The 24650-nt window shown below is 35.2% G+C and overlaps 1 protein-coding gene across 1 annotated transcript in view; it reads left to right on the top strand.

Annotated features, from left to right (window-relative positions):
• The window catches only part of METTL25 (methyltransferase like 25), a 153369-nt gene that overhangs the window by 98339 nt on the left and 30380 nt on the right, over positions 1–24650 (top strand). Inside the window, exons 6-7 of the mRNA XM_036758454.1 lie at positions 8231–8325; positions 20338–20367. Coding sequence (XP_036614349.1) covers positions 8231–8325; positions 20338–20367 — 125 coding nt within the window. The remainder of the gene's footprint in view (positions 1–8230; positions 8326–20337; positions 20368–24650) is intronic.

The raw sequence follows: 24650 nt of genomic DNA, 5'->3' as shown, positions 1-24650 counted from the left end.
GTAACCTTATGCCTTCAATTTCTTTTTCTTGTCATTATTATTGCTAAGATTTTTAGAACTATATCAAATAGTGTAAGGAAAGGGGACATCCTTGCTTTACTCCTGTATTTGTTGGCAGTGTCTGCTGTTTATCTGTTCCTTGCATTCCTGATATAAATCAAGTGTAATCATATTGAACAATTAAATGATTTTTTTTGTTATCTTTTTCTAGGGTTGTGTTTAAATTTTTAAATGGATATTCATTAATTTTATTCATATCTAGTTCTATTTTGTTATATCCTTTCCCTGTTTAAGTATTAAGCTGATATTTATTTTGTAAAGTTTGTTAATTTTGCAAGTTTGATAGAGCGCTTTCTTTCTCAGCTTTTGAGAATAATGTGTAATACAGGTAGTAATTATTCTTTAAAAGTTTGATAGAATTCTTCTATGAATCTATTTGGATCAGGGTTTTGATAGTTCTTTTATAGATCAGTTTCCTTTAATGGGTTTGAATTATATAAGATCTCTACTTAATATTCCATAAATTTAAATACCTTATTTTTTGTCTGTAATCCTCTCTTTTGTATTCTTAGTTTTTTTGGCACATAATTGTGGAGTTGGTTTTGATAATTCTTTCTACTTCTTCCCTATTGTGATTTACCTTCTTGTTGATTCGATATTTCCTTTTTTTTTTTGAAAGTGTTTAAAGGTTTATCAATTTTACTAGATCTCTCAGAGAACCAGTGTGTAGGTAGTTATGTTTATCAATCTGATAGTCTTTTTGGTTTCCAGTTTATCTATTTCTCCCATATTTGTCTAGGTTTGCTTTTTTGTGATTATTTGGGATCCTTTTTTGTGGTGGTTTTAAGTTATATATTCAGTTCATTATTTCTCTCTTGCTCTATTTTGTTATTGTACATTTTGGTGGATTTTTTTTTTTTTACTCTGAACTGTATTAGCCTGTTTGTTGTCCTAAGTTGTCTTTGTAATCCTCAATTGGTTTTGAATTTTAGCATTCCCCACACTATTTCTGTAGACCTGTGAAATGCTTTCATATTCATATTAATTTTTTCTGAGATTGTATATATATATATATATCTTTTAAATCCTAAATTGGTTTATTAGTCCCTTGTGTACATTTACCAGCTTCTTAAGACAACTTCTTTTCCTCTTCATCAGAAGGAGGAAATATTTCTTTATATGCCTTTCTCTTACATCTCAGGAGTGAAATTTTGAGAATTGTTTTTTTTTTCCTTTTGGATACTTTCCCCATAGAATTCTCATCCAGAGATCTTTTACTGTACTTTCTCTGAACTTTTAAAAATCTTCTCTACCAAATCTAGGGTGCCTACCAAACTGTTTGGCTTTCCTCTTCCTCTCTATCACATAATTTAAGATGGAGTAGTCACTTTCTCCCAAGGTTACCATTATTTCCATCCCAACTTATTTCCCCTTTTTGGTAACAGGCAGATGTAGTCAGTCTTAAATCTTGTGAAGTGTAACATTATCATTAAAAACAAGACAAGAAATTATTAATTGTTGTGCTTTTGACTCTCTGGTTCACCCACACTTTGTCCATTAGTGTATGGCCATCGTCTTAATTGAGGATTCCTTTCTTGGATTTTGGCTCTTGTGTATTTCTGGGCATCTATACTGTTATTTTTCCTAAATTGTCAGTAGTTTCTATGTTTTGTTATTGTTGGTGTTGGTGAGTTTGGGTTTTTTTTTCTTTTTTGGTTTAGGATATTTTTGTTTTGGTTTGGTTTTTTGCCATTATCACAAGCCCTTGTTAATTATACTCTTTCCATTCCTTACTATATGTTATCTAGCACACCAAATTCTCACATTGGTTGTGTCCCCCCAAAAATTTATGTCTTACTCTGTTGGGTCCATCACCTGCTTCTCTGTCAGGATATGGTTAGCATACGTCATCATCAGTCCCCTGGGATTATGGCTCATCATCGTATTGATCAGAATTCTTAAGGTTTTCAGTTGTTTTTCTTTATGTTGTTGTTGCTATTCTATCAATTTTTCTTTTCTGCTCTCTTCTCTATATCAGCTCACACAGGTTTCTCTGAAGGCACCCTCTTCACATTTCCTAAATGTCCCTGTGTATTTGAATATTTCCTTGGGATCTCTGATCTCATTGATGGTATATTCCCTAGAAGTTCAGATCAATACCCACTGCACTATCTTCTGCAGTTAAACTGGTCTATGTTCTCCAGTATTTATTTTTTCAGCGTGTTGATACTTTCCTCTAGGTCCTTTTTATCTTATTGAGTACCAGCACATCTGAACTGTTCATCTTTCATCTCTCATTCTTGATCCATGAACAGCAAGTCTTTTTTTTTTAATTGTCTGTTTCCTGCTTGATAACCCTTATATTATTCCTTGAATAAAAGAATTGTGGAGGAATGAAGGAACAAAGGAACAGAGACATTTATTGTCTTCTGTGTGACAGGCACCATGCTAAGTGCTTTACAGATAGCTCATTTTACCCTTACACCAGCCCTGGGAGCTAGGTGCTGTGTGTCTCCCTAACATCTTTAGGGATTGACTGAAACTATTTTATGCACATATGTTATCACAAACATAAATAAAAACATACATACTTGCCTGTTTTTGTGGTCACCTTTAGCTTTGGGTCTTGATATTTTCTTTTTGGTTTTGGCCATAAATTTTACACTTATTTGGTAGAGTTTATGACCTGCATTTAAATATAGAAGCAATCTGTGTTTACAGATTTGCTAGAAAGTCCTGCAGGTGATAAATTCAAACATACCAAACTAAATAATATATATCTTGTAAAAAATCAGTTTCAGAGCACTCGGCCCTTAGATTTTTTTAGTCATTTATCCAAATGAGGAAGTATAGAGCAGGAAATTTCTTGGTATGTACTTCTAAGAGCAAAACTTTCTCTGTTCTATTAAATAAATCTGAAATTGCATTTTATTTGAAGACATCTTTACCTTGACTCTTTTCACAATAGATAAATTACCATCTACTTACTACTATTTCACAGGCTTTCTTTCTTAGAAATTGATAGCTAAAGATCAAATATGTCATTGAATAAATCTCTAATGCAGGGGTTATTAACCATTTTGGTGTCAATGCAATGCGGTAAAGCATATGGACCTCTTAGAATAATGCTTTTAAATGCTTTAATGAGAGCTCATCGTCCATCAGTGATTTAAGTCAATAATATCAATAAGGTGATTTACATGTTTCCATTTGCCATGTTGTATACGCAGTAATACAGTACTATAGATCTCTTTGATTTTTGTTGTTATTCAGAAAAACTGTTGTTCTTCAGTCATGTCTCATTCTTCATGATTCCATTTGAATTTTTCTTGGCAAAGATACTGGAGCGGTTTGCCATTTCCTTCTCCAGATCGTTTTACAGATAAGGAAACTGAGGTAAACAGGGTTAAGTGACTTGCCCAGGGTCACACAGCTAGGAAGTGTCTGAGGCCAGATTTGAACTCAGGAAGATATGTTCCTGAGTTCAGATATGGTGGTGCCCTTTCTACCATGCCACCTTCACAGTCTTAGTAAATGCAAATAGCTCAACTTCTAGGACATTTAATAGTGCTACATTTATCTCTTTTAAGAAAACTTGGATTTGGTTGTTAAGTCATTAGATCATTTGGAAGTTCTATTAGAAATAATTGTTTTCCTTTTTTTATCTGCCACACTATATATTATGTCTTGAAAATTTATACATTCATTTTTATCCATGCTTCACATGAGTAATTTATAAGTCTAAAAATGTAGGAGACATACTTTTAACTCAAAACAAAACCAACAGGGAGATTTTTAGTTTATAATGTTAGTTTATAAACAGTTTTTGCCAGTGTTACGATGAAACTTTCAATGCATGACAAAAAGGTTTTGAGAAATGGAGTGCTTTGTGTATTTTTATTTTATTTTATCCTGTGTAGTATACAAATTCAAATGCTTCATAACAACATTGGTTTCATATTTAGAAACAATGTTAATGAAAAAAAGTGTCCTGAACATACAACTTATTTATATTTGAATTTATAATTTTAGTTTGTAAATACTTTTTTCCAGTATATTCTTCTAACTTGTAAGTTGCATAAAGGAATACCCATGGAGAGGAAACTATACAGGGTGTTGTTCAATAAGAAAAATTGTAACCAAAGGAGAAATTATTTCTTTCTTTTCATCCCTTCTTCCTCCATAGCCTTATTCATTAAACACCTCCTATATCCCAGTCACTGATGTTATTCTTGTGGCACTTTATTTATCCAACTAATCACCTGATGGCCAACCTTCTAGTGATTAACTACTACTCTTGTCCTCAAAAAACCATCAAGGTTCATTCCTTGGGCCATATTCACAACCTTTTCAGTTTGGTTAGGAATCACCACAACTTATGCTGCGTTTGCATAGCCTAGAACTCAAGAATAAGAAAAAAGAAAAGAAAAAAAAAAAGGCTTCAGAGAAAGGGTACATTTATATCAGAACTAATTTGTTAATAGTATTTATTTTAAATATGTTAAAATAATAATGTGCATTTACTAGTTTTTGAAGTGTAAATTAATGATCATTTACTTTAAAATTTCAATCACCATTTTTATCAAGTAATTACCGGAGAATTAATTATCCTCTCCTCAGTACCTTTCAATACCTAATCTTTGACTGTCGTGTGGAGATAACTAGGCCATTCTAACCCAGAAATGAGACAACTGGATGACTCAGTGAATAAAGTGCTGGGCCTGGACTCTGCAAGAACTGACTTCAGACACTTACTACTGACTTCAGACACTTACTAGCTGTGTGACCTTGGGCAAGTCACTTATCTTCTGTTTGCCTAGGAGGCATATAGGTGTCTTATTTATATATGTGTGTGTGTGTGTGTGTGTGTGTGTATATATATATACACACACACACACACACACACATATATATACTATACAGTATATATAATATATGCTATTATATATAATATCTTATATTGTTTTTGGCTAACAGTAAATAGAGCGTTGGCCCTGGAGTAAGGAAAACCTGAGTTCTAATGTAAGTTTCCAGAAAAGAGTTAGAGAACAAAGAGGTATCCTGATGAAGAATTTAGGGGATGTAAAACAGAGCTAGTTTCAAGTAGGCATCATCGATCTTCTACCACAAAAATACCACCACTAACAAAAATGTGAGCTATTACCCGTAGTCATAGAGTTTTAGGTTTTTGTATTATTGTTTGTTTGTCTGTTTGTCAGAATACCACACTAACACAGTGTTTTGTAAAATAGAAATTCCATCAAAGTTTTTTTTTTTAAAAAAACATTTTAACATTTAAACGTTTTAAAGATTTGAGGGTAATTTAACCTCTTGTCTAGTGTTGATATTAAGTCTCTGAATAGTTGTTTGGACTTTTTCTATGAATATGCTGTTGAACAATGACATACTGACAAAAAAGTAGGAAAACATAATCACTGTGAACATAAATAAAATAGTCTGATTTTCAGAAAAATAATAGCTGTATTCTGTGCCTTTGAACCATCTTGGTAGTTTCCAAATGAACCTATTTGTATTGCAGTTATTGTACGATTGTAATTACCATGTGATAGGGAAGAGTCAGAATTCTAAAGAAAATTAATAAAAGAATCGCTACTATCAGGATTCATTGCTACGCACTGGAACTATAACATGCTTAAATTTGGAGAGAAATTGCTTTGGTAGAATGGAAGACAGTGTCGAATTTAAAGCCTATGTGGAATGTAGTGGAATTCCTTTCTTTTTTAAGTTTCCAGAGCAGATGGAAGCATTACAAAAAAGAATTCTTTTGAACTTTACAATGCTCCTGGTAATTTTTATACACTATTACCACTTGTTCTTTTAAGCCCCAGAGGGAACAACTAGGAACAACGAATTGAAGTTGCTGGGGCCTATTTCGGCCCCTGCTATCTCTTTGTTCTCTAACCCTCTTCTGTAACCTGTAAATACAGAAATTTCCACGCCGTGTGGTATTTGGGGGTCTCCCTGGCCAATCCCTGATGTAAGGGAAAACTTTGTAACAATTATAGTTATATAAAAGTAAAATCGACTGTTTCAAGAAATGTCACAGAACCAAAGATAGAGAGCTGGAATCAACAATAGAGTTCATCTCGTTCAACCCTACTCATTTTGTAGATGAAATGTCAGCATGTTAAATGACTTACCCAAGGTCACAGAATGTAATAAATGACAGAACTAAAATTCTAAGCCTGGTCCTCTAGAGTCCAAATCCAGGATGATATTACCCCTCTTTAGAAGCCCGCAAGAAGAGGTTGAGTGTATAGAATGATTTTGTCAATGATATTGTCAAGGGACTCCGATAGGATTGGACTAGCTGCCTCTCGAGTACGCTTTCGGTTCAGATACTGGGATTGTACTACTATGACTACTGCAGATAAAGAAAATGATTATTGTAGTAACAGCTCACATTTTTATATTATTTTAATCTTTATAAAAGACCCCAAAACACCCTTATGAGGTCCATAGTATAATTGCTTTGAGTTAACAGTTATGTAAATGATGTACTGTCAGATGCTAATTCCATTCAACAAACATTTATTGAGCACCTGCTTTGTGCTGTGTGTAGATCGTTGTATATTAACCATTAGGGAAGAGAGAGTGTTTAGATAAGACATGGTCCATGGCCTCACTAACTTTAAATTCTTGAAGGAGAATATTACCCATACCTGTGTAACCATAATGACTTAGAAAACATGAGTGTATTAGAGATATGAAATGAACTACTTCATGAAATCCAAGGGGAAAATGGTCATTATCAACTTGAGGAGTAGGAAATTAAGTAAAACTTCTTCTAAATTAGACATTAAAAGGCACTTGCCTTTTAATAAATGAACAAGTGAGTGAATGAATAAATGAATGGGGGAAAATACCATGTATCAGGTGCTTACTGTATGCTAGACACTTTGAGAAAGTACTGGTAAGGATCCAAAACTTCACCTGGAAATGAAGATCCGTCATTTTAACACCAATTGTTTTTCCCATGATTCTAGATACCTAAAGGTCATCAAATGCCACTAACATCCTTACAGAAGTAATAAAATGTATCACCTATTATTATAGGAGTGTTTTGAGCATTAGTGAAATTATACATAGAAATCAAGGATTCTTAACTTTTTTCTATGTATCATGGACTCTTTAGGCAGTTTGGTGAAGCCTCTGGACTCCTTCTGAGAACTATGCTTTTGAATAATTGAAGGAAATGCTAAATTTTAGTGAGATCAAGCTTTCTTAACCTTTTTTGTTTCCTGGAACTTTTTGGTTGTACAGCAAAATCTGTGGATTCCTTTTCAGAATAATGTTTTTAAAGGCATAAAATATAATACATAGAATTACAAAGGTAATCAGTTATACTGAAAAACCAGGTTTACTGAGACTAGGTTAATAAAGGCAAAACTTCTACAGGTAACCCAAGTCTTCTTAGAGTGAGTCAGCAAGCATTTATGAATTGCTCACTGTGTAATTAAAAAGTCAATATAGAAGCTTTGAACATTGAGAATGCAGTGTAATTTTAGTAGTTTAGCCATAAAATAGATCTACAATATTAAACACTGAATGTTGATTTTGGTTGCTACTTAATCATCATTAATACATCTGAACCAAATTGAATCATAGTTTGGAGACTCTGCAACATGAAGAAATAAACATCTTTGCAGCTGGTCTTTTCTGGAAAGCAAATGTAATGGCTAAAAATAAAATAGTTTGCAACATTGAGTGAAAATTGTTTGATGATAGATTGCCAAAATATAATATTTGTAGTAATTTATATCAGAAAATTAGAACAGTAGTAAATTTTCTATATTAGATATCAATGCTATATATTTAAGGCACACATTAAAATATATACTAATGAGTTGTTTACCACATTATTTTTTTGCAAATCACTGATTGCTTACTGCTTTGAATCTCACCATATATGAGGATTCTTTCTGTACTAAATTGCCCTTGCTAAATCTTGGAGAAATAGTTTTGGCAAATGGGTTGCTTTCAGACCTGGAGCTTAAACACAAAACAGCTGTTGTTGAGCAAATACCATTTTCATAACACTAATATGCTTTCAGTTAATGGACTGGAATGAACTGTTAAACATCACTGCTACCATGTTTAACTACTGTTTGTCTCTCTCAATAGATGATTTACTTTCTCAATAGATGATTTACATTAAGCAAAAGAGGAAGAATTTTAGTTAATCTATATTGTTGTTCTTCATCTGTAGATTACACTCTGGAAATGTGGGGGTTTCCTATGTGCCAGTATTTAAAGGAAGAGGCCTGGTGCTGTGGTCGAAATGCCAGAATGTCAGCGTGCTTGGTATGATTCTATTTTCCTCCCCTTTACTAAGAGCTTTATCCAGATGTTACAGAATTCATTGCCTTTGGTTTATTGTGCTGAAGTCATGACTCATATCCCAGATTCTTCAGAATATTATCATTAAATGTTGTTGTGCATCATAACTTATGATAAAAAATTGATTAGCCTTCGAACTTTACACATTGAACATATGATGTTATGGTTATCCTTTGTAATTAAATCAAGATTACATTATTTTTAATGTTCTATAGAAGATATCAACTGTCAAGACTCAATCACCAGATTAATTAACATCATTCTTTTATCAGCAGTTGTAAGATTTCTAAGATTTTTTTTAAAACTGAATCCACACAAAGGTTGAGAGTGTGTGTGTAGCGTGTGTGTGTATAGTGTGTGGGTATATGTATGGAGGGAGGACGGGGGGAGAGAGACAGACAGAAAGAGAGAGAGAACCATTGTTAAAATACTTAAAAAGTCAAATATTTACATGTTAAATTAGAGTATAACAGGCCAGATTCTATCAAGATTAGGGACTAAGTACCTAGAAATTAGTCAACAAACATGTACTGTTCCCTATTTACACCTACAGTGGATATTATAAAGAATATACAAAACTAATATTTAAAGAGAAAGGGGAGGAAATGGTGAGGATAACTGCTATTCTGACCCTGATTCTGGAGTAATAGGGGAAAAACTGGTTGCTCAAATGGAAATGACAGAAACTTCAGCAGAAATTGTTATTCATAATAAATAGGAGGAAAATTATATATAGTCTAACATGAATGCTAAATTTTGATAGAGTAGATTTGAAAGCATTGTTGAAAGGCTAGTTAGGATCCCATAGTCCAAAGTCCAATAGCACTTCACTGTATGAAATCAGTATGAATTACTAGGTACGGAAGAACTACACCCCAAGATATTAATAGAACCATCAGATGTGATAACTGAGCTGATCTTTTTTGTAAGTGAATTGGAAATGAACAAATATCCCTATTTTTCAAAAAATGTTAGAGACTTCAAGCTATTGACTGTTATGTGACTTAGATTCCTAACAAAATTCTAGAACATACTACTAAAGTGATGGTTTGTAAACATTTACAAAGGGATGTGGTGATCACTAATAGCTAGGATGGCTTCATCAGGAACAGGTTATGAAAGGTCATATTTTTAATAAGGTTATTATAGAGAGAGAATACCTTAGCTGTAGACAATCCAGGTTTTCTTTTTAAAAATTTAGTGTTGCCTTTTGTTTTTACTTCACCATCATTTTCCTTTACTATTTCTCCCTCCTTTCTGCTGAACCTTTCCTTATAATAAAGGAAAACCTTTAAGCAAAACGACCACATAGAGTAGCCAAGTCTGAGAGCATCTGTCAACTTCTGTACTGAGAGGAAAGAAATGCGTTTTATCATCAGATGTCCAAGTCCACACTTGGTCATTATGGTTAATTTGAATTTAACTTCAGTTGCCTTTTAGTGTTATTTTCATCTCATTGTTATAGTCAGTGCTTGCATAACACTTTTTATTGCATTGCTGCTGCTGAATGTCACACTTGGAGCACTCAGTAGTATAAGCAGCCTAAATTGGTTCATGCCCTGACTTTGCTTGTCAGTGTTACCATATTCTGTCTAGGGTGTGTGGTTGTCCAGTAGGTGGTGCTCTCCCTGAGCCCACAACCCAATGCTAATATTCCCTTTTTCTCCCAATTTCCTTTTCCTTGCACTCTGATCCACATAGCTAGGGGTCCCAAATACACATTTCTCCCCTTATTCCCTCATAAATATATGCATATGAAAGCCTTCCTAAGGACTGAAATATCCCCACTGGCCACCAGAGGGTACTCAGTGTGTATATACTTCAGCTGCTTTACCATGAAGCCTCCATTTCAGCAATAGCTTCAAGTAATGCAAATGCATGCTCATTGGGTTCAGAGATACATAGGGAATAAAATTAAATTTCTTCTTGAAATTTCAAAATTTCAAAATCCTTAGCTCTAGAACAAGAGTTTGTAAATTTTGTTTTAATATTTTAATAGCTATGTATCCTAAGTCTGGCCCAACCTACAAGAAGCCAACAATGTGTGACATGACTGAGTATCATTTTATAGATGATCTCCTGATACTCTCATCAGACTAGACAGAAAACTTGAACTCTACACTGACTTCTTCATTCAGAGGCAAACACCTTTTTCCAGCATGCAGTTCCCCTTCTTTCTGCCTAGTCTGATGTGAAAGTCATATTAGATTTGGAGTCAGAGGACCAGGGTTTAAATACCAGTTCTGTCCTTTACTAGTGGTATGACCTTGGGTAAGTCATTTAAATTCTCTGGACCTAATTTTCTCATCTATAAAATGATATAATAGAGCTTGATGGGCTCTAAAGGGCTTCCCAGCTCTGTTTTTATATATGATCCTATATTTATGATTATTGACTTTTTATGGTCATTGAATTTTTGTTAAGTCATTTCAATTGTGTCTGACTCTTCATGACCCCATTTGGGGTTTTCTTGGCAAAGATATTAGAGCTGTTTGCCATTCTTTCTCCAGCTCATTTTACAGATGAGGAAACCAAAGCAAATAGGGTTTAGTGACTTGCCCAGGGTCACACAGGTACTAAGTATCTGAGACCAGATTTGAACTTAGGAAGATGAGTCTTCCTGACTCCAGTCCTGTCATACCACTCTACCTACTGCACCACCTAGCTGCCCCACAAGGTGACTGAATAGGGTTATTTAGTTCTTTCAAGAACCTTGAATAATTTCCATATATGGATGGAAGACACCTGGTTGTAAAAGAACCTGTAAGCCAGTATTTTGCTCTAACAAATTAAATTTTTTTCATAATAAACCATAAGCACAGTGAGATCTTATATTCTCTACATCTTTCTGTTTCTTGTGAAATGATTAAGATGTCGTTCATCTTTACCATGAAGTCCTTCTCCCTTAGTTTAGACGCATGATTCTGACTAGTGCACCAGCACAGCCAATATGGAGGCAAGAAAGCTGCACCAATCTGGATTAATGGAATACAACGATACTTCGGTAATTATCCTTAGTGGATATCCATCCTTTCCATGCCATGGCCAAGTAAATTTCTTTTTTTAACTAGTAGCTTGTTTATGAGTGTGTCATCTCACTATAAATCCTGAACCACTTGATCAGCCTAAGTCCGACCCACCCTGCAAGAAATCAATAGTGTATGACATGGCCAGCCACTTAAAAAGTTAACATATGCTTAAGTTGCATTGAGAAGCAGAATTCACAACGAAATAGATGAAGTTCTATTGGACTCGTCCAATCAGATCTTGAGGATTGTGTTCATTTCTGGGGGATACATTTTACAAAAGACATTGAACAGCTGGAGTATTTTCAAGGCAGCTACATCAAGGATGGTGAGGGCATTGAAGATCATACCATATTAGGATTAGTTAAAAGAACTGAGTATGTTTAGCCTTGGAGATATATGAGAGTCGTCCCCAAGTATTTGAAAGGCTGTCATGTAGAAAAGGCACTTGATTTGTTCTGCTTTGTCCAAGGAATTAGTACCAATATACTAAAGTTAAAGGGAGACAGGATTTTGCTTATATAAGGAAAAGTTTCCTAATAATTAGAGCTTTCCAAAAGTTGAACAGAGTTTCTTAGGAGGTATTGGATTTATCATCAGTGGAGTTCTCCTTGAGTACTTGCAGTGATTGGGAATCCACTACCATTTGAGCCAGCCCATTCAGTTTGTGGAATTTTTTTTCCTGACATCAGGCATTTTGCTGCTTCCACACATTGCTCCCAGTTCTGCCCTCTGGGGCTAGATGGAATAAGTCTGATTCTTTTTCTCTGTGATAGCCCTTCAGATACTTGAAGACAGCTATTATGTCCCCACCTCCTGCCCTCAATCTTCTTTTCTCCAGCTGAAATATTTCTAGACTTTTCAACCTGTTTTCATATGACAGTGATTAAAAGCCCTTCACCACCTGTGTTTCCCTCCTCTGGACACCTTCCATCTTATCAGTGTCCATCCAAAACTCATTCTCAGAACTGAACATAATATTCTAAATGCATCTGACTGGAACAGGGCACAGTGGGACTCTCACCTCCTTGTTGCTGGAATCACTGCCTCTCTTAACGCAGCCCAAGGTCGTGCTAAGTTGTTTTTGTTTTGTCTTATTTTGGCTTCCATGTCATAATAGTGATTCATGGAACTTGCAGTATAATACGATCCTCAGATCTTTTTCAAACAAACTGCTATCCAACCATCCTACCCACCTCCCCCCGCCCCATTCTGTTCTTATAAACTTACTTTCTTGAACCCGAGTGTAAGACTATTTGGCCCCTCTGAATGCAGTCTTTATAGATTCAACTAAGTGCTCCACTCTGTCGGTATCAGTACATTTATCCACCTCTCTGGTAACAAAATGAACAGCCCGAGGCCCAGCCCAGGGCACTCCTGAAAACCTCTTGCTAAATTGATATCAAACCATTAATGACTGACTACTCTTTAAATCTGGCCATCCCACCAATTCTGAATCCATTAAACTGTATTATCATCTAGCCCTCCATGTCTCTCCATCTTTTCCAAAAGAATAGTATGAACTACTTTATCCAATCCTTTGCAAAAAAATCAGGCATAATATATCCATGGAATCCCCAGGTCTACCATTTTAGTAACCCTATTCAACAGGAAAATAAAGTTAGTCTGACATGGCTTGTTCTTTGTAATCAATGCTATCTTCTTCAGATAGAGACATCTTCATGCAGATTATTTGTGCCCGACCTGTGGTAGAACCTTCCAAGCTTGTATTGGTTTGATCAGACACACTATATATTGACTCCGACATTGCAATGACACTTTGGTCCTCTTTGGTTATGAAGGACAACAATGAACAAAGAAATAAAATATCTTTTCCAAATGTTAACTAAACATCTTTTTAATGATCTACTAGAGAATTCTCCCAGGCAGTCAGTTTAAATCCCATAGCATATAGCTTACAGAATTTCTTCTCTTTACTGTTTTGAAAACTGAAAACTGGGATATTTTCCCTTCACTTGTGGTACCTCTCTTTTTTTTTTCCTAGTACCCAAGAATATAGTTCCTTGGGTCCAGATGACTTAATTTCCTCAAGAGCAACTACAGTGGGTGTTCTCTTAGTATATGTCTTGACGTATTTTCATTAAGAGGAAGTTATGGAGTTAGCTTTTTAGAACTAAATTCTACAGGTGAATTTGCAAAGCACTTGAGGAATTTAAGGCATATCCCCACTAATATCAGTCTCTCATGCCTTTGTTATTTCATTCAAATGAACCTAGACATTTTTTAATCATCCCAGAAACACCTGAGAAAATGAAACTTACTTTACTGTTTTTGTTTGTTACCTTTTTCTCCAAATAAGATTTTTTTTATGGTCAATGAATTTTTAAAATTTTTAAAAAAAACTATGTGTATACATTGTCAAATTGATTGTTCGCGTTGAGTCCTAAATAGAAATTGAATGTTAATAAAATTACTTCAGTCAAGCTAAAATAACTTTAAACTTGATAAGACTTATAAACAACATCCTACTTAATTTTAAATTATAAAAGGAACATCTGATATTTTCCTCATTATGGCTCCCTGTTTTTAGGCACAAAATGCTTCTAATGAATAGAATGTATACACTTTTTTTTTACTTCACTGCCTATAATTGCATATTGAAATTTCTTTTATAATTTCTAAGAATAAACATGTCAGTACTGCAGCCTAAAAGCACTCCACATATAATTCCCTGGCATTCTTGAAATAAAGGAACTCCTGATAAGAGCCAGCTGTAACCCTTTTATCTAGCTGGTAAGCCAAACCTAAGAAAACCTAACTCGAACGTTAGCTATTATCAGAACACTCATCCTGATCATCAAAAAATGAAAACAAACAAACAAAAATGCCAATTCTGGGTGCTCTTTAATTTCATTTAATAAATGTTATTTCAGGCCTCTCTCTAGAAGTACTCTCTTTACAGTGAGAACACATTGCCCTCCCTGGTCTGCCCTTCTGGCTTCTTTGGCATTCCTGGCTTCCTTGACAGCCCTTTTGGCCTTCTGTGCATTTGGGAACAGCTTTTGACGCCCAATGCACACTGTATCATTCTCTTGCTTCCTGAATACCCTCTGGAGAAATTTTTGGCTTTGTTACCATGTAAAGAGAGAGGTTCTGGCCTCTTATCATTATACCACCGAGTATATTAGTTCACCTTCTAACCTCCTTAATGTTTTTCAGTCATCTGACTTGGTCAATCAGATCCCCTAAGTTGTGATCATTGAATAAATGTTACCTAAAGTACATGGTATGTAGGCACGATTCATATGGACTCCTGTTGTTTGATAACAGAAAAACACATTATGGCCACATTAACAAAGTGAGAATGAGCACATTAACAAAATGAAAAGTGACATCCCAACTAGGCCATCACAAAGGGGCAGAGAATGGGAATGAGGAGCGGGTACATACTAAGATATCATGCTGACTGGACGTCAGAAGTATTTTTCTTTTAAATAGATATGCAGTGGCTAATGCCAGAAGTACAAAAACCTGAATTTTGATTCAACACATGTTCTCTTGAATATTGTGACTCTGGTTTATTACCAGAATCAATCTAACCGTAATATTGTCCAACCCACATCCTCTCTACATGATGAATCTATGTCAGCTTCTTTGAGATCACCAGTTTACTTTTCTCTGTATTCACTAGCCATCCTTTTTATTTTAGAATTTTTTCTAGTTGAAGTCATGTTCACTGCCCTATCATTTGCAGGCTCTATTCTCTTTGGATTTTTTGAAAATTGAGGCATTTGCCTTTACACCAATCCTGAAGGACCACTCCTATTCTCTATACTACTTCAGAACTCAGTGAGAACAGCTCAGCAGTTAGATCTGCCAGTTCTTTCTGTACCTTCGGATGGAGTTCATTTGAACCTCCCTCCTAACTTGTACTCATAAAAGGCAGCAAAGTCCTTTTTTCTTGAGTTTTTTGACTCCCCATCTGCTAGTTTTATGCTGTTATTCCCCTTCCAAAGATTTATTTTGCTTGGAAAAGAAAACAGAAGCAAAATCAAAGTTGACAAGTTCTACTTTCTCTCTCATCCTTTATCATTATCAGTGAATTGCAGTCATCCTTCCCATTCTTTGACCTTCCTGTTATCCCCAAATAGAGTTTTTAAAAGACTTTTTTGTCCTTCTTAGCATTCCTTGCCAACCTTAGCTCCTTCTGAACTTTTATGTTTATGTCACTCATCTCTTTCCAGCAAGAGTTTGCCTCTCTACCCTGTAACTTTATTCCAGAAGGGTCTAATTACGACATCACTCCCTGACAAAACCATCCAACTTAATATGGACTCGACTTAGTTCCCTTTTATCCAAGTACCTTCTGATTACTCCTAAAAAGTTTCATCTGAACCACCAACTCAATGATTTCCACAAAGACAATTTGCCTTGTTCATGATGAACCTAACCTCCCTATAGTAAGCATTTTAAAGTACCTACGCTATGTGTAGCATCATACCTACTATCAAATACCCAATGTGGCTATCCATTCTAAATATATTATCTAGAGACTGCCCGTGAAATGATCTTACATAATGAACCTTATTTCTGCATTGGGTCAAAAACTGGGGCAGCATTACATTCTTTAAAAAAAAATGCCTAAGTTATAGGATCATAGACTTATAAATGGAAGAAATCTTAGAGCCCAGTAAGTCCAACCCCCACCCCCTATTTTAAAGATGAAGATAAACACTTAAAAATTATCTCACCATGATGTAGTTTGGGAAGAGATAGAAAGGGATGGAAGAATCATTAAGCAGGATAAAACTAATTGGTATATAAACTCCCACACTCCTACCCTTCACTCTGGCTCTGGCTTGGCTGTGTACCCCATTACTTCCTGATAGAAGAAGGAGGAGAAGAGCTTCAAGATTAGCCTTTGGTGTCTGCTTTAAAACAAACAAAAAAATACCTGTTTGCACCAAACCCATTTTTCTTCTCCCTCTTTTTGTGACAATAAAAGCACTATCAGCTTGGCTAACTCATTCGAATTTTAATAAATCTTTCTGAAAATGAAATAAATGCCCCTTGTGCACCCCAAGAATTAGTGTGTTCTGGAGCTAACTGCCACCAGAGGATAACATTGTCCTGAAAAGACTTGAACTCCTGTGATTCTGTGCCCTTTGCCTTTAACAGTGTAGGAACACAGGAGTTATTTTTACTGGAGAGTAATAAATTGTTTTGTTTTGCTTTATAAATGAAGTCAGACTGTTCTAGCTGCTAAAATGAGCAAAACATTCAGACCACCTAGTCTATAACCAGAGCATGGTTAATGTCAATTCAAGGGAGCATATCAAATTCCATTAATGAAAATTTAAGGTATCAAATCCATTGCCCTTTTCTATTAGTTACATCATAATGAAATATATTCTGTCATGTTCACTTAGAGAAGAAGCTATACCTATAAATGTTGTTGACTGACATTCTGGCCAACTCAAATTACTGTCAGAATTGGTCAAGCCCTTCTAAAAATACTGAATTTTCATTTGCACTCCACATGAAATCCTAATATGAAGAACTTGGAGAGAGTTCATAAAAGAGTCATAAAGATGATTCAAGATGCTGGAAGTAAAATCTTTGAAAAGTGTCTCAAACAATTGAGGTTATTCAATTAAGGGGCAGTCGTTTTTGAGTGTATGAACAGCTATTAAACTGAAGATGGTGACCAGCTGACGGGACAAGAGAAAATAGATTAACTGTAGCATGAAGGATTTAGTTTAGATATAAAGAAAGTTTTCCAGAGTAACTAAACACTGAGACTAAATTACTGAGATTAAAGAATCTTCTTTTCTAAAGAAATAAGAAATTAGAATTAAATAGAAAATAAGAATTAAAAATAGGATTTTGTTTTTTTTTTAAATCTTCATTTGCCTTGTATGGATTAGGTTCCTGAATGCAAAGAGGTATAAAAGTTGACTTTTCTTATTTTTCATCTAGTCCTAAAAAGAAATCTCTGATACCTTGTTTTTGATTTCTGTGTGAGCTATACTTTTCCTTAACTAATAACCAGATTAATGAGATAGAAAGTATTTGAAGCTTCCTACTTCATATAGTAAGGTTTAATGTCTCTGCAATACCTCTTTGCAATTGTCTAGTCCCTATAGCATCTGTAATGTTGGTTTGGATTGGAAAAGACTTAGGTTAATCCATGCCTCAAGTATACACTGCCAAGGTAACTTTGGGAAAGTCACTTAAAGATACCAGAATTTCCCGAGACAACTCTCTATGACTGTAAGTTTTAGAATCTGTATTTGAAGAGGAGGTTTTCTTACTGGGAACCCTGTTCCCCTGAACTCATAGATTAGATCCTCCTCCCACCCCTGCCAAAAAAAATGATTTTCAGCTTCCTTTCAAGAGACTGATTGTAATATAGTCCCAGCTTATATTGAAAATGACAGAGCAGCTAGGTGGTGCAGTGAGTAGAGCACTGGCCCTCGAGTCAAGAGGACCTGAGTTCAAATCTGGTCTCAGACACTTGACACACTAGCAATGTGACCTTGGGCAAGTCACTTAACCCCAATTGCCCTGTCTTCCCCCCTCAAAAAAAATGACAATTAACTTAATGAATAATATCAATAAAAAAAATTTGAAAACCAGCTTTTCCTATTGTCATTATAACCAGAGGTGTCTTGCAGCTAACTCCTACTTATTCAGGAGCCAGTTACTAAATTTTCAGCGTGAGCATTTACACCTTGGAAATCAGCTCCAAGTCAAGCCTTGATTTTTTGTTGTGTTGATTGTATAAACCTAAAAAAATGATAGAGAAAAAGTTAATGATGCAGATTAAAGTATTATGCATACATTTCTTTTTTCAGGAAGCAGTGGTTAAACATTTACTGGCATACCACTGTCTGTAGCCGTATTCACTCTTTGAATGATTATTGGCAATTTCACCTGTACATATCATTTCTCTATAATTACTTTCAGGGTGGAATGTGAGCTCCTTGAAGGCTGGGGCTCCCTTTTACTTTTCTTTGTTCCCCTACCACTTAACACAGTGATCAGCCTATTGTAGGTGTTTCATAACTGCTAATGGATTGCCTTTTTTTTAAATCTTCAGCTTTGACTTTTAGCACATTTTCAACTTTGGCATAACTTCTTGTAGAGCAAGGCTAGACTAAAGAAAAGATCACAACACACAGTGTGGCACCATACACACAGCAAGTACTCAACTTGTGATGCATATTTAATATCTTTTTACTCGCTGACTAGTTGCAACCAACATGTCATATTAAAAAGCTTGGGGTCTATTTTAACAAGATTTTCTGTTTATTTGTTTTTTGATACTGGGTCTCCCTATCTCACCTAGTCTGGAAGTTCAGCAGACAATCACAGGCCCCACACTCTTGCTGATTGTCATGGAAGATTTGACCTGCTCCATTTCCAACTTGAACTAGTTCAGCACTCCTTACGCAGCCTGGTGGCTCCCTTGATCCTTGGGGCTCACCATATTGGTGTCAGACTTAGTGCAGACACTCAATTGACTTTAACCCAGCAGCAGCTCAGAACTCCTAAACAGAAGCTCTGTTCCAGCCTTAGCCTCCTCATAATGGAGATTATATAGGGTATACCGCCATGTCCAGCCCAACAGGCTGCTTTGTAAAGCATCTGTTAGCTGGCTTCTCCTCTAACATAGTATTTTGATTACTGGAATTAGCAGTTTTCATATGTTTATGCCAAGCAGTGATAATTTTTTTTTCAATCAGAGAACCATTGAGTTCTTAAAACATTAAGACAGCCCTTTCTATTGTGCTCATATTTTACAGGTATTTCCTTAGTCCAAAAACCAAACACATTGTTATCATCATTAAATGAATATTATCACTCTTACTGTTATATTATTGTGGGTAGCATGTAAATAAGCATTACATGCAAGAGATAAACTGTAAAAAGGAAAAAAATGTAAGTTAATATGTTATAGCTATCTAGTAAGGGTTGACCTCTGTGTTCTGTACATTTCAATTTTAATTCATCCAGTTGTAATATTGAAAATATCGGGAGGAGGCTATGTCTGCAATTTGTAAATTACTGGCAGTTTATTTGGTTTTGAAATCAAATTTAAATTGACCAATCATTTCCTATTGAATACTGAAGAGCTTCAAAAATATTCATGTGTTAGATGATTGGTATTGAGTAGAAATGCGATAAAATATTATGCAAACATGTTTTATTACCTGGGGAAAACTTTCTGAATGTAATAGGCAGCAATACGTCAAATGATAGAAAAATGATTCTTATTTCCTGTTCTAATTATTTATTATCTTGGGTCATTAAAAAAAAAATGTCCCATCCTAAACAGAGCCCTTCAGCTAAATCTGTGGATTTTAGTTTACTATAACAAAAAACTAAATGCTTATCCAAAGATTTGGAGAATGAAAACATTGAAAAACGCTGGAAAAAATGTATCCATATCTGTTTCTTCTTTCATAATACAACTAATATGGAAATGTTTTACATGTATGCACATATATAACCTATATCATATTGCTTACCATTTTAGATAGGGCAGAGGGAAGGTAGAGAGGGAGAAAAATCTGGAACTCAAAATTTTAAATAAATGTTTAAAATCATCTTTATGTGAAATTGGAAAAAAATAAAACACTGTTTAAAAAAAAATCTATAATATCTGCTGAAACATTTAATAGTTTCAGTTATACTGGAAGGAACTCAAGAGTATTTCCTTTCTTTTTACTTTCAAACTTCTTCAAAAGTTCAAGCATATAAAAATATGCCCATCTCTACATACCCTATTAATAAGCACCAAGTAATTCAAGTGTGCTTATTAATATGCCTCAATGGTACTAACACTTTTGAGTGTATAAGCATATGATGTATCACCTAATTAATCTTTTTAAATGTCATTTTCACAAGCCTTTATATGGTATGTTTATACTATCTTGTAAGAGAATTTTAAATATAACCACAGTCTCATTTCTTCTTTTTAAAGGCTTTGGAACGGGTTGCAGTTGGCCAAGGGGTAAGTGATATTGTTTATTATAACCCAGCGGATGACCAAGATATTTTTTCTTTTGGAGTGTTCATCATCTCTGACCTGTTGATGAACCTACTGGTTTCTAAGAGTATAATCAAGAAATTCAAAAGTCTTAGCTTGGTCAATCTTTTATGTCTGCAGCATGGCTCCCTTTTTTTTTTTTAATAACATCTGTGTAAGGATTTTAAACTCACTTTAAAAGCAAATTGATAGGAGACTTCCAGTGCCAAGATGACAGAGTGAGGAAGAAACCTTCTGAAGCCTTCCCAAATTCCCCTCCAAACAACTAGAAAACTGCTTCAGATTTGATCTAAGGATAGGAAGCAGCTTACCAGGCCCACAGGAAAGGTCTGTCTCACTGGGGTGGGAGAAGAGCCAGGTCCAAGAGGAGCAGCAGCAGCAGCAGCCCACCTCACAGAAGGGGGCCTATAGTAAGGCTCCAAGACCAGGGAAATCCACCAGTGAGGCTCTGCTCTCCTGCAGTCCAGCAGCCCCCAAGGCTAGTGAGCAGTTTGTGCGGTATAGCAAGGTCCCAACCCAGTGACCCTTATCCCCAGCACAAGCCACCATTTAGGCTTCGACCTCATTGCCAACCCATGGTGAATCCCCACCCTGGGGCTGGCCAACATCAACATCAGGCTCCCCCTGGGGCCTACCATCAGAGAGACTTTGTTATCATAGCAGTCCAGCAGCAAGGCCCTACCCCTGGGACAGACCAGCAGCTAAACCCTAAACCCAAGCCTCACCGCCCCCCAGTACAATCCAGAAGGGAAGCCTACCCTCCAGAAGAAGCAATCCCTGAAGCCCAACAAAAGCCAGCAGTAAGACTCTCAGCCCCAGCACAAAAAGCTAGGGACAAAGCAGGACCAGAGCCCAAATCTCACATAAAAACACCAAGTCACCAAGGCAGAAAAAATGTGCAAAAAAAAGAACTTGACTACAGAAAATTACTATGGCGATAGGGAAGATGAAGGCATAAATTTAGAAGAGGACAATAGTGTCAAAATGACTAAATGGGAGTCTAAAAAAATGTGATTTAGTCTCAGGCCTCAAAAAAAGTTCCTGGAAGAACTTAAAAAGAATTTTTAAAAGCAAATTAGATAATTAGGAGAAAAATTGGGAAAAGAAATTAGAGTAATGCAAGAGAATCATGAAAAAAGAGTCAATGACATGGGAAAAGATATAAAAAAAAATTTGCCAAGGAAAATAACCTCCTAAAAAATAGAATTGGCCAAGTGGAAAAGGAAATACAAAAACTCACTGAAGAAAATAATTCCTTAAAAATTAGAATTGAACAAGTGGGAACTGATGGCTCTGTGAGATATCAAGATATGATAAAACAAAATCAAAAAAGTAAAAAATAAAAGATTATGTGAAATTTTTCATTGGAAAAACAACTGACCTAGAAAATAAATCCAGGAGAGATGATATATGAATTATTAGACTGAAAGCCATAATTATAGAAAGGGGAGTAAAGAGGGGGCCGGACAACATCTTTCAAGAAATTATCAAAGATAATTGCTTGCTGTATTAGAACCAAAGGGCAAAATAGAAATTGAAAGAATCCACCAATCATTTCCTGAAAGAGATCCCAAAATTAAAACTCCCGGGAACATCTTAGCCAAATTCCCAAGCTCACAGATCAAGGAGAAAGTATTGTAAGCAACCAAAAAGAACAATCCAAGTATCATGGAGCTACAGTCAGGATTACACAGGATTTGGCAGCTTCCACATTGAAGAATGGAATATGATAAACTAGGAGGGAAAGGAGTTAGGATTACAACCAAGAATCACCTACTGAGAAAAACTGAGTATAATCTTTCAGGGAAAAAATGGACATTTAGCAAAATAGAAGACATTCAGGCATTTCTAATTAAAGGACTAGAGCTGAATAAAAAATTTGACCTCCAAATACAAGACTCAAGGGAACATAAAAAGGTAAAAAAGAAGAAAGAGAAAACATAAGAAATCCAATAAGGTTAAACTTTATATTTCTATATGGCAAGATAATATTTGTAACTTAATGACTTTATTACCACGTGAGCAATTAAAAGGAATGTATGTAAACAAAGGTGTGGCTATAAAGTGACTTTGATGGGATGATACCCCCCCAAAAAAAATAAAGGGGTGAGAAAGAAAATTGCACTGGAAGAAGGGGGGATTGAACGGCATAAATTATCTCACATGAAAGAGCTGTTATAATGGAGGGGAAGATTTGGTGGGGGGGGCGGGGGGTAGTGGCAGGCAAAGCTTAAACCTTACTCTCATAAAAATTGGCTCAAAGAGGGAATAACATATACATTCAGTTGGATATAGAAATCTAGTTTACCCTATAAGGAAGTAAGAATGGATGGGGTTAACAGGAGGAGGAGAGAAGATTGATTAGGAAGAGAGTAGATTGCGGAAGACAGTAATCAGAAGTAAAATACTTGTGTGGAGAGAAAAGGTGGGAGGTAAGGTGGGGGATAAACAAGCAAAAAATAACATGGAGGGAAATAGACAGTTATCATAACTATAAATATGAATGGGCTGAACTCACTCATAAAACAGAAGTGGGTAGTAAAACAAATTAAAAACCAGAATCCTACAATATGTTGTTTACCAGAAACACATCTAAAGCAGAGAGATACACATAGGGTAAAGGTAAGGGGGCTGGAGCAGAATCTATTATGCTTCAGCTGAAGCAAAGAAAGTAGTAGTAGCAGTCATGATCTGAGACAAAGCAAAAGCAAAAATAGATCTAGTTAAAAGAGATGAGGGAAACTATATCTTGCTGAAAAGTACCATAGACAATGAAGTCATATCAGTATTAAATATATGCACCAAATGGTATAGCACCTAAATTTTTGAAAGAGAAGTTGAATGAGTTATAGGAGGAAATAGATAATTATACTAGTGGGGAACCTCAACTTTCCCCTCTCAAAACTAGAAAAATCTAACCAAAAAAATAACTGAGAAAGAAGTTAAGGAGGTGAATAAGATTCTGGAAAAGTTAGATATGATAGATCTCTGGAGAAAATCGAATGGGAATAGAAAGGAATATACTATTTTTTCTCAGCAGTACATGACACCTACGTAAAAATTGACCACAAAAACCTCATAACCAAATGCAGAAAAGCAGAAATAGTAAGTGCATCCTTTTCAGATCATAATGCAATAAAAATTACATTCAGTAATGGATAATGGAGAGATTGAAAATTAATTGGGAATCTAATCCTAAAAAACAAGTGGATCAAAGAACAAATCATTGAAACAATTGAAAATTCCATTAAAGAAAATGACAACAGGGGAAAATTTATGACTGTAATTGCTTATATCAATAAAATAGAGAGAAAGCAGATTAATGAATTGGGCATGCAACTAAAAAAACTAGAAAAAGACCAAATTAAAAACCCTCAATTAAACACTAAATTGGAAATCCTGAAAATCAAAGGAGAGACTAGTAAAATTGAAAGTGAGAAAACCACTGGAAATAATAAATAAAAGTAGAAGCTAGTTTTATACAGGAAAAAAAACCAATAAAATAGATAAACCATTGGTTAATTTGATTTTTTTAAAAAAGAAAAGAAGAAAACCAAATTTCTAGTATCAAAAATGAAAGGGATGAATTCACTACCACCAAAGAGGAAATTAAGACAATTTTTAGGAGCTGTTTTGCCCAGTTATGTGCCAATAAATTTTTTAAAACCAAACATCCAAGCTTTTGGAACAAAAATTCAAGATTTGACAAAAACTGCTGAGAAAACTGAAAAACAATCTGGCAGAAACTAGGTATAGACCAACATCTCATACCATATGCCAAGGTAAAGTCAGATGAGCACATGATTTACCACAAGCAAATTAAGAGATCATGGAATAGTTGTATGTAAATATGTAAAATTAAAAAGTTTTTGCACAAACAAAACCAATGCAACCAAAACTGTAAGGAAAGCAGAAAACTGGAGGGAAATTTGCAGCAAGGGTCTCTGATAAAGGCCTCATTTCTCAAATATATAGACAACTGAGTCAAATTTATAAAAATATAAGTCATTCTCCAATTGATAAATAGTCAAAGAATATGAACAGGCAGTTTTCAGACAAATCAAAAATATTTGTAGTCATAAAAAAATGCTCTAAATCACTATTGATCAGAGAAATGCAAATTAAAACTACTCTGAGGCAATCCCTCCCACCTATCAGATTGCCTAATATGACAAAAAAGGAAAATGTTGGCTGTTGGAGGGGATGTGGGAAAACTGGGACACTAATGCACTGTTGGTGGAATTGTG

Source organism: Trichosurus vulpecula, chromosome 5 (assembly GCF_011100635.1).
Source record: "Trichosurus vulpecula isolate mTriVul1 chromosome 5, mTriVul1.pri, whole genome shotgun sequence".
Classification (NCBI taxonomy): Eukaryota; Metazoa; Chordata; class Mammalia; order Diprotodontia; family Phalangeridae; genus Trichosurus; species Trichosurus vulpecula.
The sequence above is the reverse complement of the archived record's forward strand: the minus strand, read 5'-3'. Positions and strand labels throughout refer to the sequence as shown.